Raw genomic sequence first — 15282 nt, 5'->3', positions numbered from 1 at the left:
TGAATGTGCTGGGCATTTTTTGTTTTGTTTTAAGCACAGTCTGATTTGTGCAGCACCCCCAGATGGAGATGTTTGTAGATGCCCCACTCAAATGTCCTGTCCCTGAAACTAACTAAGTGAAGCCTGGGGTAGAATCTACACTGTTGCATGCTTTCCTTCAAGTTAATATTTATGTATAAAAAAGCAGAAGAGAGAATCTCCTCCCCTTCGATTCCTCCTTGTAGTGGCTCGAGTAGATTTTTCCCTCTCAAAGCCTTCAGCTGCTACGGTAAAAAAAATATCCAACTACAAGGAGACGTCACGACACCAATTCCACCAAGCCGATGCAATTCAGACGTCACATTTACAAAAGGAAGGGAGTGGGGGGGAACTGTCTTAAAATCAACCTATAAGAGCAGCTGCGAGTTGCGATTGGCATTTGAGAGTCTCAATGGGAGTCTCGGTAGCCCTCTCAAATGAACTTTGGGCAACTCCAGCTAGCCAATGAGGCCACGCCGGAGGCAGGGCTGCTCTCTCTTCTCCGCTCTGTCCCCTCCTCCTTCGGCGAGTGCGAAGCTTGGGTTGCTCTCTCGCCGAGGGAGCTGCCTTCTTTCTGTCGCTGTGCTCGAGCAGGGCGCCTTTCATCCGGGGCGGGGAGCATCAGACGAGCGAGACCAAGGACGCAAACGCACACCTCGCCAAGATGGATCATTATGACTCGCAGCAGACCAATGATTACATGCAGCCGGAGGAAGACTGGGACAGGGATCTACTTTTGGATCCAGCCTGGGAAAAGCAGCAGCGAAAGGTAACCTGGGTCGCACCTTCTTCCAACTCCAGGGTGGGGAAGGTATTGCCGGAGGCTGCAGAAAACTCTCTTGGAGGAAGCGCTTCATGCACAGCGTGGAGGACGGGGTGGGGGAAACCTCTGGCTGGACGTCGTGGGCGAGATCCGCGCGCGTGCTTGCGAAGCGGCACATGTCTCTTTACCTCGCCTTTGCCTGCGTTTGCCCGTTTCTTTCCACCACGCCCGGGCTGGCGATCTCGGAGCGTTACGGCTCGCTATGCGGAGGGCTGGTCGCCGGGCAGGTTTCCTGTAGGAAGCCCCGGATCGCTGCCCGCTCCGCTCTCTCGTTGGTGTCTCGTGCTCAGAGCTTCCCATCTGTGTCAGGGGAGGGATGCGCGACGGCGGCCCTCGACCAGATCCGGCCGCGGAGATTGATTGCTCCCCACCCCCACCCCCACCCCGGGGATGCGCAATGAGGGTCCTGCGCGGACCGTGGCGCCTCTCTAGCTTGCTTGCATGCGAATATTTCTACACCGCCTCTTCAGAGTCTTGCTGGTGCGGTTTACAATTAACCCCCCTAGTACAACAACATGCCTCAGACATAAGCAGTATATAGTTCGTAAACAGTAGAGCATTAAAAAAAAACCCGTTAACATAAGCCCCCTAATTACAAGTCTGAGTAAAAAGATGTGCCTTATCCTGACAGGGGAAAGAAAGGAAAGTAGGCGCCAGGCAACCCTGGGAGGGAAGACATTTCAGAGGTGCCACCGCAGAAAATGCCCCGTCTCTAGTCGCCCCCTCCCCATTCCGAAGCGTGTAGGGCTGGGGAGAGAGAGCTTGACTGGCAGGCTGCATAGTGTGGGAGGGAACGGCAGGGTACCGGGGAAGGCCGGTAACGTCGAGGCAAGTGACAGTCTGCATTTAGGAACAGACCGTTTCGCGAGAGACGGGCTTGTTTGCAGCCTTTTAATAAAAAACGATACCTTTGTGGTGTGTGAAATGCAGGCATGAGGTTACTGCAGAAGGGAGGGGGGTGGATAGTGCTGAAATAACACAGCCTGCGAAGGAAGTGTGGTGCAAGGTGAAGAAGCGGAGCCGTTTGTGTTGCTCAATCTGGCAGCCTCGAAGTTGTGCTTCCTCCCCTACCACAGCTACCTCCACCTCCTGCTGCTGCTCTGAAGCAACAGATGTTCCCCTACCAGCGCCGGAGACCGGCTGGCTCTGCTGCCGCCCTCGGCGTTTCGCAATGCCACTGACAAAGGCAACTTCCCTGGAGGGGCTGCTCTAATAGGGAAGTGGCCGCCGCTTGCACGCCCCGCTTGCATCGAGGGCTGAAGCCCGGACGTGTCCCGAGGGCAGGGAGGCGGGGCTGCTAACGTGCTTGCCTGCGACCAGGTGTCCTTATCCACGGCAGCGCTTTCTGCTTCCAAGGGGAAGTTTTCGACCACGGAGATAGTATCGTGCAGGGAACAGCAGAGGGGCTGAGGCGGCGGCAAAGCGAGGCTTCGTGTGTGTGTGCGCGCCCGCGAGAGAGAAAGCGAACTACTGGCCGTGGCGATCCGGCTCTTCGGCCACTTCCATTCTGCCGACGGCCGCTTCTTGCCAGCCTTTTCCGGAGGAGCCCGAGCCCTTGGCGCCTTGCGGAGCCTCTCTTGGTCTCGCCGGAGGACTAACTGAATAGTGTCGCTCGGGGGTTCATGAGGGGGAAGCCACGCTCTCCCTGCCGCCGCCGGCCCGCAAATGTGTCTCTCACAGCGGGACGGAGCTCACTTCAGTTTTGAATGGTGCGGTTTAAGGGCTGGGCTTGAGCAAAACTCATGTCCAAAAATGGTAACATTCATCCCATTTTCAGCGTTAAGGAGGCGGGGGTGGGACGGACGCTCGGAGGCGTTCTAGCGCCTTCACCCACCGCCCCCCCCTCCAGTCCCCCCAGGCATCCTGCAGGCGCTCTCTGTGGAATCAGGCCTCTTAGACATTTCCCTTCGGTCACTTCGTCAGCCAAGAAGGCCGGCGGAGGATGGGCGAACCGTTTGGCCAAGTGGCATATGGAGGTCAAGGGAGGGGAGGGCTTCCTGCCGATTAAGCGTTCGGGATCAGGGGGCCCTGGGGAGTGGGGCTGTCTGGAGGGGGAAGGAATTGCTTTATCACCATGTTTTCATGACTCAAGTCCCCCAATGGAAGGAGGGGATTTTCTGATGGAAGAACATACTAATGAGAGGACACTGGGCCTGGTTTTGAAAGGGGGACTTTTAAATAGTGAGTTTGCTGTCAAGGGGGGGAAAGTTCATTAAAGCACTCCTGTTGGTGGCCTGCACCCTGACTGAACAGGCCTCATGGAGACAATAAGGGCAGGAGAAATAAGTCATGAAAACCTGGGTACTTAATGGAAAGTGGCATTTGTGGTGTGTGACACTGGTAAGAGGACAAAAAGGAAAAGCTTCGTAGTCGAATTCCCAGCCCATGTGGTGAAAAATGTTCAATTGCTGGCCATGGGATCCAGTGGCAGTAGCTACTGACCAGTGCAGTTTTTCTTTTGAATTTTATTTTGATTAGCCTTAAAAACATGTGAGCAGCTGGCACTCCATTCTCATCTATTCTTGTTGGATATGCTGACTAATAAACCTTGCTTGCACAGTAAATGAGAAATTCTGTGGGTTAGAACAGCATTTTCTTATCCTATGGCTGAGCCCCTGATGGCCTCACTGCTTAAAATGGATGGAAGTTTGGCCCTCCAAGAATCTGACCCCGCCCAACCTAAACTAGTTGGAGAGGCAGTATATAATTGAATCAATGAATGCATAAATAAAAGTAGTGACACCCAGGCTCCCACAGGAATGTGCTCCAGAGCTCTTTAATCCATTCCCCCTCCGTTCCTGACTCACAAACACACATACACATGTTGTTGTTAGGTGCGAAGTCATGTCCGACCCAGCATGACACCATGGACAATGATCCATTTAAGTTCACGCCCACTGCTTCAGTGATTCCATCCAGCCACCTCATTCTCTGTCGTCCCCTTCTTCTTTTGCCCTCAATCACTCCCAGCATTAGGCTCTTCTCCAGGGAGTCCTTCCTTCTCATGAGGTGGCCAAAGTTTTTGAGTTTCATCTTCAGGATCTGGCCTTCTAAGGAGCAGTCAGGGCTGATCTCCTCTAGGACTGACCAGTTTGTTCGCCTTGCAGTCCAAGGGACTCGCAAGAGTCTTCTCCAGCACCAGAGTTCAAAAGCCTCAATTCTTTGATGCTCAGCCTTCCTTATGGTCCAACTTTCACAGCCGTACATTGCAACTGGGAATACCATAGCCTTGACTAAACACACTTTTGTTGGCAGGGTGATGTTTCTGCTTTTTAGGATGCTGTCTAGATTTGCCATAGCTTTCCTCCCCAGGAGCAAGCGTCTTTTAATTTCTTTGCTGCAGTTCCCATCTGCAGTGATCTTGGAGCCCAGGAAAATAAAATCTTTCACTATCTCCATTTCTTCCCCATATATTTGCCAGGAATTGAGAGGGCCAGATGCCATGATCTGTGTTTTCTTGATGTTGAGTTTCAAGCCAACTTTTGCACTCTCCTCCTTCACCCGCATCAAGAGGCTCTTTAGTTCCTCTTTGCTTCGCTTTCTGCCATTAGAACACACACACACACACACACACAAACCCTTTCCCTCTCCAATCTCTCTCCTTCCCTCTTCCTTCCCTGACCTACTCCCCCGTCCCTCCTCCCCAGATACACACACACACGTACACACACACACACACACACACACACACACACATGTACACATGCACAGAGTCCTTGCCTCCTTCCCTCTTATCCCTGGAAGGCCCTGGCCTCCTCTGACCTGGAGGGCAGTGCCTGGGCCTGTGCTGGCATCGCAGCCTGCACGCGGGTCCCCAGAGGCTTGGAGGGCAGCTGCCCCACCCCCAGGAGCCACATGGCCTCTACCCCGGCCCCCAGAGGCCTCTTGGGCAGTGCCTCTTCCTCAGCGAGGCACACAGCCTCTACAATGCCCCCCCTGAGATTTCTGGGGTGGCTCCTCTGCCTTGGTAAGGCATGCAGCCTCTGCCCCAGCCCCCAAAGACCTTCCCACCACCCAGATTCCCTGCTCCCTTCCCTTCCTCCCTCTCCTCAACTTTGTAGTGGTGCTGGCCTGCCAAACCTCCATGCTGCCTTGCAGTGTCCCTTGGCAGGACAGTGGTGGCCCAGCCAGCCACTGCACTGCCCTGCCCAGCTGCCACACTGCCCTGCAACTGCCCAGGCCTCCTTGGGCAGTACGGCTGTGCCTCAGCCTCCTTCCAAAACGGCCTGTGCTTCCTCAGTCTCAGTCTCTTCTGGTGGGCTCCCTGGGGTGGGGCTCCGGACATCATGTCCGTACCCATTTCCATCCTAGGGGCCATGCCAGATGTGTCCCACATCAATAAATATGATATATGATTTTTTATTGCTGAATATTACTTCATGTTGTCACCCGCCTTGAGCGTTCAGGAAGGGGGGGAACTATAAAAATAAATATTTATCTGTTCTTGGGGTTTCCTTATGAGGTGAGTTGCTGTTCCAGTTTTTTTACATATGGGGAACTGCAGGATTCACAAGGGTGATCTGGTGTGTCCATGACTGAGGTAGGATCTGAGTGACCGACTGGCAATTTCATTTCTAACGCTGTCCTTTGGACCTCACTAGCAATTGGACCAGTGGCCTGGAAAGCTGTCTAGTGTTTTTTTTTTTAAATAAGGAAATGTTATTAACACTGTGGCGCACTGGCAACTTCTGTGTTTGTGCAAGGGGCTAAAATAGTTCTTTTATCTTATTGAGAATAATCAGCTTATAAACAGTCAGAGGTCGGGGCTTCCCAAGTTGTAGATGTGCACACATAGAACATTTTCTGGAAGGGGGAAGTGTTTGAAGGGGTTGTAATATTTTCAGGCTAGAGCTCTATAATAATAAAAACATTATTTTAACCCACCTTCCAGTACAGCTCAGCACGGGTAACAACATTGGATAAAATGTCACACAGGTGTTATGTGCCCTCTATTGAGTCCCTGTCAGGACTCGAGCTGCTGAATTTTGGACCATTTGGAGTTTCTAGAGCAGTCTCAAGGGCAAGTGCTGCATAGAGTGAGTTGCAAGTAATCTAACTTAGAGGTGACCATCGCATGGACCACCCTGGCTAGATCTGTCTCTGGGAGAGAAGGTGCAAGCTGCCTCACCTGACACAGATGAGAAAAGGCCAGGCAGGCTGTCTTCACAATTTGAGCTGCTATTGATAAGGAAGAATCCAAAATTCTGATGGAATCCAGATTCCTGATGGAAGGCACCGGTGTTAACTGAACTCCAGCAAGCTTTGGAAGCTGTATCACCTGTTTCTCTGCCTGCTGTTCCAGCCGGAGTCTTGGCTGGATTCAACTTGAGCTGACTCCACTGTAGTAAATAGGAGGGGGAAAGGTAGGACCTAGAGACTGAAGTGTGTTTCTGGTCTCAAAAATGTCTTCTTACTTGTCACTGGAAGGCATATTTCTTGTTAGTAATCTTAAAGGATGTGTAGGTCTCTAATTCACCTGTCACTCCATTCTTGTTCTAGTTTTGCAGAGGTGTACCTGTTAAGCATGAAGCTTGTTACAGTACTATATACTTGTTTTCTCTATGTTTGCCTGTCTGGATTCAAGTAGCCATAAATAGGAGTAGAGATGTAGGTCCTTATTGATGGGCCACAAGTAATCTCAAGGGTTTGCACTGGATATATTTGCATGCATAATGCCTTGCAAGAACAAAACTTTGATTACTGAGGTGAGTAGCCTTTAAAAACTCTGCTCAGTGAGGGGGAGGAACCTATTAAAAGTATTAATGCTTGCCTAGGAAGTAGTTCTTAATGCAATAATTTCAGGAAGGAAAATAGGATAAAGCAGTTATATATTAACCTCTATATCATATCCACTCTTAGTCGTTCTCAGGCTCTTCAGCCTTTCCTCGTAGGGAAGGTGCTCCAACCCCCTAATCATTTTGGCTGTCCTCCTCTGTAGTTTTTCCAGCTTTGCAGTATCCTTTTGAAATGGGGTGACCAAAACTGTGCAGAGTATTCCAATTTAGCCTGCACAATAGATCTGTATGGTGCAGAGGCAATACAATATCGGCCATTTTGTTATCAATTCCTTTCCTAGTAATCCCCAACATAGAGTTTACCCTTTTTTTTTTTTTACTGCTGCAGCTCACTGGCTTGACACTGTCATTAAGCTATTCACTACGACCCCAAGATCTTTTTCTCAGTTGCATTAAGTCCAGATTCCATTAACAGGTAGTTGAAGTTGGGATTTTCCTCCCCAATATGTATCACTTTACATTTACAACACTCAGCTTATTTCCCACATTGTTGCCCAGTCACTCAGTTTGTGGAGGTCCTCTTACAACACTTCGTAGTTAGCTTTGGCTTTCACCAACATGAATAATTTTGTGTCATCTGCAAACTTGGCCACTACAATACCCAACCCATGGTCCAGACCATTGATGAATAAATTAAATACCCTCAATACAGATCCTTGTGGGACCCCACTAGATCCCTCCATTGGAACAACTGTCCATTGATTCTTAATCTTTGCTTCTTATCATGTAACCATTTATAATCCATATTGACAACCCATTCTCTTATCCCATGACTGCTAAATTTACTCAGGAATCTTTGGTGAATTATCTTGTCAAAAGCCTTTTGAAAGTCCAGGTATATAACATCTACCAGGTCACCATTGCGTACATGCTTGCTCACTTTCTCATCTCCAAAAGGTGGTGAGACAGGACCTCCCTTTGCAGAAGTCATGCTGATTTCCCCTCAGCAAGCTTTGCCTCTCTATGTGCCTAACAATACTGTCTTTGATTACAGTTTCTACTAATTTGCTGGGATAGATTTTAGGCGGATTTTAGGCCTTCTGGGAAATCGTTGTCACCTTTGCTACTCTCCTGTCTTCTGATACAGCAACTTAATTTAATGACAGGTTATATATACTGGTTAGTAATTTTTTAAGAACTCTCAGGTGTATGCCATCAGGACCTGTAGACTTATTGGTTTTTAATTTCCCCAGTAGGTCTAGACCAGGGGTGGCCAAATGGTGGCTCTCCAGGTGTCTATGGACTACAATTACCATGAGCTCCTGCCAGCCCTGGTCCAGACCTTCATCCCTGGTCACCTCAAGTTTGGCTCAGTTCTTCAGTCTCTCTCCCTTCTTGAAAACAGGGGCTATGGCATGGATATGTGCCATACATTTTCCACAGTGAACACAGAAGCAAAAAAGTAATTGAACTTCTCTGCCACCTCCCAACCTTCCTTTAGCAATCCCTTTATTCCTTTGTCATGCAAATGCACCATTGTTTCTCTGGTTGGCTTCTTGCCCTGCAATGTATATTTAAAAATGTTTATTGTTTGTTTTGATGCTTTTAGTAACCTACTTCTCAAAATCTTTTTTGTGTGCCTAATTATTTATTTTGCCAGAGCCTGTGGTTCAATTCTTGTTCAGTTTACTGGGGCAAAATCTCTTTACTTTTTATAGCTTCTTTGACTTGCATTGTTAACCACACAGACCTTTTCAACATGGCAGTGCCTTTCCTAACCTGTGGAATGCATTCTGTTTGGCCTCAATTAGTTTGATTTAATTCAATTAGTGTGATATAAAAAGTATTATTTCTTATGGACTGAAAGTATGGACAGTCTGGTGAGAATGGCAAAAGAGCATCATGGGATGAAGCCACCAGTGCATGTGGAGGCCACATTTGTCCCTACTTGAAATTGACCATTTATGCAGTGGAGGTTTCATGCCAGGCTGCAGGCTGGAGTTTTAGTCATTGCAGGTTGTCCCACCTCTTCCTGCACCCACACGGGGGAGCATTTGGTCTGGTGCTCCTCATTTGCCCCTGATTTTTGCTCCTGCATGGGAGCTGGGACAGTGAAGTTCCCAGTGCGTAAATGGTCATTGTCATGCAAATCCCACTTGTTCATGGGACTCATCTCATTCTGTGGTATTCAGCATGTATATGGATTTGTCTGTGCTTAGTTATTTTCCTATGAAGTATGCAGAGAAAAACTGAATGAATAGTTTTAAAAGGGCCTTGAGATGTGTGTTTTAGCTTTCTCCCAGGAGTGAATCTTAGATGCCTTGTGTGTCTTCTTCCTCATTACTCCTTTAAAAATGTTTTGGGAGATTGGATGTAAGGCTTTTAAAGTGCATTAGATCTTTCAAGCAGGTCTTTTAAGAAACTTTCAAAAGCTCATTGTAGCATCAGTATTAATTTAAAAGCGGGGGAGAGAATTAGCGAACAGAACTAATTCTCATTTTTAATGTGCATCTCTAAATGTAATGTTCATAGGAGGGCCTCATATTAGAGATTAGTGTACCTTTTGTTTGAAATATCAAACTATTTTTGGACATTTTTCCTGGTTCTATTGCTTCTTGGTCATTTTACAACTCTTCCTTATCAGTCCCAAGTAAACACTATACTATTAAAGTAATATGTAGATCTTTAATATACTAAGTTGCCAGTTTTTGGTTGTTACATGATGGCTGTAGAAAGCTTATTGAGGGCTTAAGTAACCTGAAGTGTAAATTGTGAAGGGATACAGATTCCATGTGTGTGTCTGAATACATGAAACTTTTCAGTTAAAAAAAGTGTTTAGGGTATCACAGACAAGTCTGCAAGACTAATATAAGATGTTTTAATATACAGTGCTCTACATGGCACCTTGATGTACCAAATAAATACAGTGCTCTGTTGTGAATGTGTGTAGGATATACTACTAACAAAAAGAAATTTCTTAAAGGTAGATTCTTGTGTTACACTTTGCGGGCGTGGGAGGCTTTTCTGTGTTTGCATACGTAGATGAGTGTCTCTTGTATTACTAATTCATACAGCCTAGACATATGCCCTGCAGAGCTGTTTTCTAGAGTTTTAGGTTTCACAGGGTGTGTCACAATCAGACTACTTTACACAGGATATTGAGTGGAAGACTTTGTAGTTTCTCCTATCACATAATCTCCTTCATTTGGTACCGAGAAGAATGCTATGCAGAAAATGAAATGGAGAGTGGCTATAAGTCTGTACATGCCACATACAGTCTTTTATGTCTGAAGGGTGGCATATAAATGAAAAAATAAATTTAAAAAATAAAATAAATAAATGTAGATCATTATGATTTAAGGGAGTTCACATAAACATTATTAGATATGGTAGATTGTTGTTTTCTGAGTGTCACTGAGGCTTCAGTAGTCCTTAATAATTGTTCAACCAGGGCTGCATGTACACAGAGGTATATTTGCTTATATTTCTTGAGTATGTACTGCTAGTGAGGAGCAAATGAAAAAGGGCCTTCATACTCAATTTGTGAGCATCCAGTTGACTGCTGTTTTAAGGAACTATGCAGCTCTTAATCTAATCCTTCAGGGACTAAGGGACATTCTTATGCAACAACCAAGCCCAGTCATTATGCTTCTGCCACACATGAACTGACACCCCCCCCCCTGCACTTTTCCAGGCTCTCCAGCATTTATTTCCACCAATATATTTCTTTCAAATACCCCCAAATAACTTATCCTTCAATTCACCTCTGCCAAAACAGTAGCTTTCTCTCAAAATTCCCCCAAACTCACCTTTTCATGAGAAATTTCCTCCCCAAATTTGTTCCTCCCAAAAGAAAATCAGTTTTCTTCATGACGTTCTCTGTCCGCTCTACCTATCCAGCACAGTCCAGAATGATTCCTTCAATGTTAACTAGAGCAAAAGTGTGAAATTCAAGATACAGGGCGGCTGTATATGATATCACCAGCTATCCAGTGGACCAGCCTGCTTGCCTCACAGCAATTGATCAGTGATACAACTGTAGAGGTGCCAAAGAGAGTGAATCCTCTACAGCAGGGGTAGTCAACCTGTGGTCCTCCAGATGTCTATGGAGTACAATTCCCATGACCCCCTGCCAGCGCTTGCCCATGAACATCTGGAGGACCACAGGTTGACTACCCCTGCTCTACAGGAGCAGTGTGCCATCTCTGACTACGGCTTCCAACGTTTAAAAAATCTTCTTAGTCACATGCCTATGGATGGAATTTCCAGCTATATATTTGCCCTTCTACAAAATAGTGGTGCTGTTGTGCTGGCTGTATTGTGAATAAAGTTGTCACTTCTGCTGTTCTCTGGCAGCCTTGCATTCTTAGAGTAAACGGCAAAATGCTTTGTAGTAGCAGTTTATTTTCCGCCTAGTACTAGGATATCATCAGATGCTCAGAACTGATTTCTTAGTAACCACAGTAACATCCTGTAATGGTGAGAATGTTCAGTATTTTTACTGTGCTAATGACCTCTTTCAGGGAGCAAAACTCCATTTGTTTATTGACTTAATGTATACCTCACCTTTCCCCCCAGTGAGGATCAAGATGGCTTATGTAATTCTCCTCTCCTCTATTCTGTACTCACAACAACCCTGTGAGGTAGGTTAGACTGGGAGGCTATGACTAGCCCAACGTCACCCAGCAAGGTTCCATGTCAGAATAGGGATTCAAACCTGGTTATCCCAGATTCTAACCTGATACTCTAACCATTACACCACACTGGCCCCGCAGACTTCATATTTAAGGAGTCTTATATAGTTGATATTTGCATGCCTGTAGATCATTAAAGCTTTGTGCCAGAAAATTTGGGAAACTATTAACTAGCCAGAGGAAGGGAAATTATCTGTGTTCATCCCACTACAAAAAAAGGTGTCTCAAAAAACTGTTCCAATTACCATACAATAGCCTTCATTTTTCATGCTAATAAGATCCTGCTTAAAATCATACAACAACACATAGCAACAACCATTGAAAGAGAATTTCCAGATGTTCAAGCTGGCTTTCAAGAGGCATGGCACTCGTGATCATATAACAAACCTGCACTGGATTTTGGAAAAGTCACAGGAATATCAGAAGGATGTCTACATCTGCTTTATTGACTACCAGAGAACTTTTGATACAACAAATTGTGGGAAACTCTGCAAAATTCGGGGGTGCCATTGTATATGATCAAACTGATGCAGTCACTCTATGCAAACCAAGAAGCTATTGTAAGTACACCATTTGGTGACACTGAATGGTCAAAATAGAGAAAGGAGTGCACCAAGGTTGCATTCTTTCCCCCTTCCCATTTAATTTGTATACTGAGATCATTATGAGAGAGATTGAGCTCAAAGAATCAAACACAGGAATTAAGATTGGAGGAAGGAATATAAATAATCTTCGGTATGCTGATGACACTTCCCTCCTGTCAGAAACTGAGGAAGGCCTAGAATAGCTGATTATAAAGGTCAATGAAGTAAGTAAGAAATTTGTTTTTTCTTAAACACTAAAAAGACAAAAATAATGACCACTACAAAAAAAAACAGACATGCCGCAATAACAATTGACAGTGAAAAGATCAAATGCATTCAGTAATTCATTTTTCTTGGATCACAAATTGAGGTGAGTGGCAATTGCAGTATGGAAGTAAAATGTCGAACTGCTCTAGGTCACTCAGAAATGATGAGCTTGAAACAGATATAAGCTGAACCAGTCAAACAATAGTTTGTGCCAAACTATAGTTTCTCAGGTAAGCTATGGTTTGCAAAATCATGGATTGCCATTGCAGAACTGTTTCCCATCAGTCAGAATGGGGGAGGGGCAATGGAGCATGGAAAAGGGGAGTGTGCCAGTACCCTGTGACTTATTTGTGTGATACTAAGGGTGGCATGTTTTAATCAAACTGTTGCATTACAGCCGACGTGTCTATGTAAAAGACAGCTGTAGGAATTTGAATACATATGTGTGAGAGAGAAATCATCATCAGTAAACTTATAAAACCCCAAACTGATAAATCACCCACTACCTGATTGGCCCTCATCCAGGAACATCCCACTCAGGTAGTTTAAACCAAACCAAGAGGCAGCCCTCTTGCAGGAAGGGCTTAATAAGGAGTCAGCTCTCCACCTTCAACTTTCTGCCATTTTGAGCCAGCCTCAGAGCATGCCCTGCTGCTGGTACGTTGCCCTGGCCTCTTTCAACTTGGAGGATATGTGGGCAAGTTGGGGCAGGCTTTGAGAGCCTTCTGGAGGTGGTATGCAGAAGACCCAGAAACTGCCCACTGCCGGCCCTGTGGGATCCAGGTGCTGAGGAAATGCCTCTGCCCTGGGAATGTTTACTCATGAGTAAGTGATGGCGTTCATCCAGGAATGGCTTGCCCTGGGAGTTTAGCCCCAATCAGGAATCATTCCTCAGCCAGGAAGGACTTAACAAGGGGTCAGCTCTCCATTTCCAAGTTCCTGCCAGTTTCCTGAAATGCTTTCAGTTCTTTAAGCAAAGTTTTCTATCAATTAAATATTTTGATTAAAGGAAGAAACTGTGACAAGTTTATGAATTATTTATTGTTGGTTGTTATTAGCAATTACTGCCACTCAGCATTTTTCTGCACCTCCATGGGATCCAAAGCCAGGGCTTTTCTCCAGGGGGACTGATCTCTGTTGCCTGGAAATGACCTGCAATTCCTGCAAAGCCCCAGGTCCCAACCTCTCCCATTCTGCAGCCTTTCTGCCACAGAGTTCCCCCCTCTCAAGCAAGCCCTTTCATCTCCAGGAGTCTGTTGCTCTTATAGAGTCTCCCCTCCAAAACAGCCATTTTCCCCTGGGAAGCTGGTTGCTATAGTCAAGTACCAGGAGATTTCCAGGCCACAGCTGAAGGTTGGTGACCTCTAGGTCAGGAATGTTCCTTGAGGTTTGGAGGCGGGGCCTCAAGAATCCAAGGGTCGGCTTCATGCTTGTCCAGTTTCCCCCTCCAGCTGGTGGTGTAAAAAATAATTGGTCTTGCATATCCTTCAGAGCTTATCTCAGTGAATTCATGCTGTTGTCCCCAAGAAGCTTCATTTCATAGCATCCCCTGATGTTTAGCAGAAGTCATTCTTCATTTCCTCTTCCACCTCTTCCTTTGAGACACACTGATGTATGGATAAACAAGTCATTACAGAAACTATAAACCATTGCTAAGATGCTCTGAATAGCTTTTTTTTAAAAGTAAAATGCCTGAATCACCTCCAGTGGCTAAATACAAATCTTGTATGCCAGTTAGATTTTCTACTTTGACCTCGGAAAATGTTTTTACAATACTAGAAAAAAACCATCCCCAAATCAATTGTTATCACCAGGAATTTTTCTTTTATTAAAGATGATGATGAAATGACACGTAATAAATGACCATACTAAAAGTGTAGTTGCAGGGGCATTTATGAGCTGACATATTGCTTCTGATGCCTATTAAAGCATCAAGAAAAAAAATTGAATCAAACTTTCAATTTTTATAAGTCACACAGTTCCAGAATGAGAATACTTGCTAACTGGATGTTGTAGTGAGAAAAAACATTGATTTCACTAAACTAAAGCCTTTGTTGTCCTATAAGTATTTTTTAATATATTTGGCCATGCAGCCTGTTGCAAAATGAGCCTTCTGTGGCCTGCAAGCTCTATTCCACCAGGTCCTCCATAGTTTCCCCCAATAGCTGGAGAGGCTTTTCCTTCTCTCTCAGTGCCACCACCTCACCTTTGGAAGGAATTGCCCACTGGGAGGTCAAAACTCCCAGTTTTCCTTCCAAGGCCTTTCCTATATGTTGCCTAATTCTTAGCACCTGGTTACCATGGGGACCATTTACTGTTGTGTGTGCTGGAAGAATCGCCACTTGCCAACTGACTGCCTTCCCCCTAGCACTCCTTTTAAAATAGCATGTCTAAAATGTTGGAGGACTATGTAGTACAGAGAAACCAGCATCCAAAGGATCTTTAATTCAACTTATGTGGAATTAGGGTCACTGTGGGTGGGCAGGTAGTTGTGAGTTCCCTGCATTTTGTAGAGGGTTGGGCTAGATGACATTGGAGATCCCTGACACCTCTTTGATTCTATGATTCCTCCAATACAAGAGACACTTAACTTGGATGAAGGCTGTTTAAGCTGAGAAAAAGACTACAGACTTTGCCCAGTGGAGTCAAAGAATAGGGGAAGGATGCACCCCAATAATTTTAGAAGTCTAGGTGTCCTTTCATGACTTTGCACAGGTTTCTATCTGTTGATGAAATGAGATGAACTTCTGGGATATTGTCATGTAACAATCAAGTCGAGAAAAATTTGTTTCATAAGGAAAAAACTGAATAGGAAAATTTTCCACATAGACCTCCACCATGAGCTGATCTAGCATATTTATTTTGATGTATTTTAAATAAAATTTAAACATATCCCTTGTTAACCTTATATCCAATAGCAGCAAAGGGAATTCAATGTTGTTTTGGTGTTATATTTCAACAAATTCAAAGGTTTATATGGAAATTATTTTTACTAAAATAATACTTTAAAAAATTAAGGACAATTTAGTGTGTACTTTTCTTACATTTAAAAATTTTAATTTTAAAAGATAAAGTCACTGAACACGCTTTACTTGCTAACTGTTATTCTAAGCATAGTTACACTATTCTAAGGACATTGACTTAGATTTAGAAGGGTGAAT

The 15282-nt window shown here is 45.3% G+C and overlaps 1 protein-coding gene across 6 annotated transcripts in view; it reads left to right on the top strand.

Annotated features, from left to right (window-relative positions):
- The first annotated feature begins 535 nt into the window (after positions 1-535).
- The window catches only part of ACTN1 (actinin alpha 1), a 107777-nt gene continuing 93030 nt past the window's right edge, over positions 536-15282 (top strand). For 4 of the 6 annotated variants that reach the window (XM_077322582.1, XM_077322576.1, XM_077322575.1 and 1 more), the window contains exon 1: positions 537-787. In XM_077322582.1, coding sequence (XP_077178697.1) covers positions 683-787 — 105 coding nt within the window. In that variant the 5' untranslated portion in view covers positions 537-682. Of the gene's footprint in view, positions 788-15282 lie in introns of all 6 variants that reach the window. The other 2 variants (XM_077322581.1, XM_077322580.1) reach the window with 1 other exon arrangement.

The sequence above is a fragment of the Paroedura picta genome, chromosome 2 (genome assembly GCF_049243985.1).
Source record: "Paroedura picta isolate Pp20150507F chromosome 2, Ppicta_v3.0, whole genome shotgun sequence".
NCBI lineage: Eukaryota > Metazoa > Chordata > Lepidosauria > Squamata > Gekkonidae > Paroedura > Paroedura picta.
The sequence above is the reverse complement of the archived record's forward strand: the minus strand, read 5'-3'. Positions and strand labels throughout refer to the sequence as shown.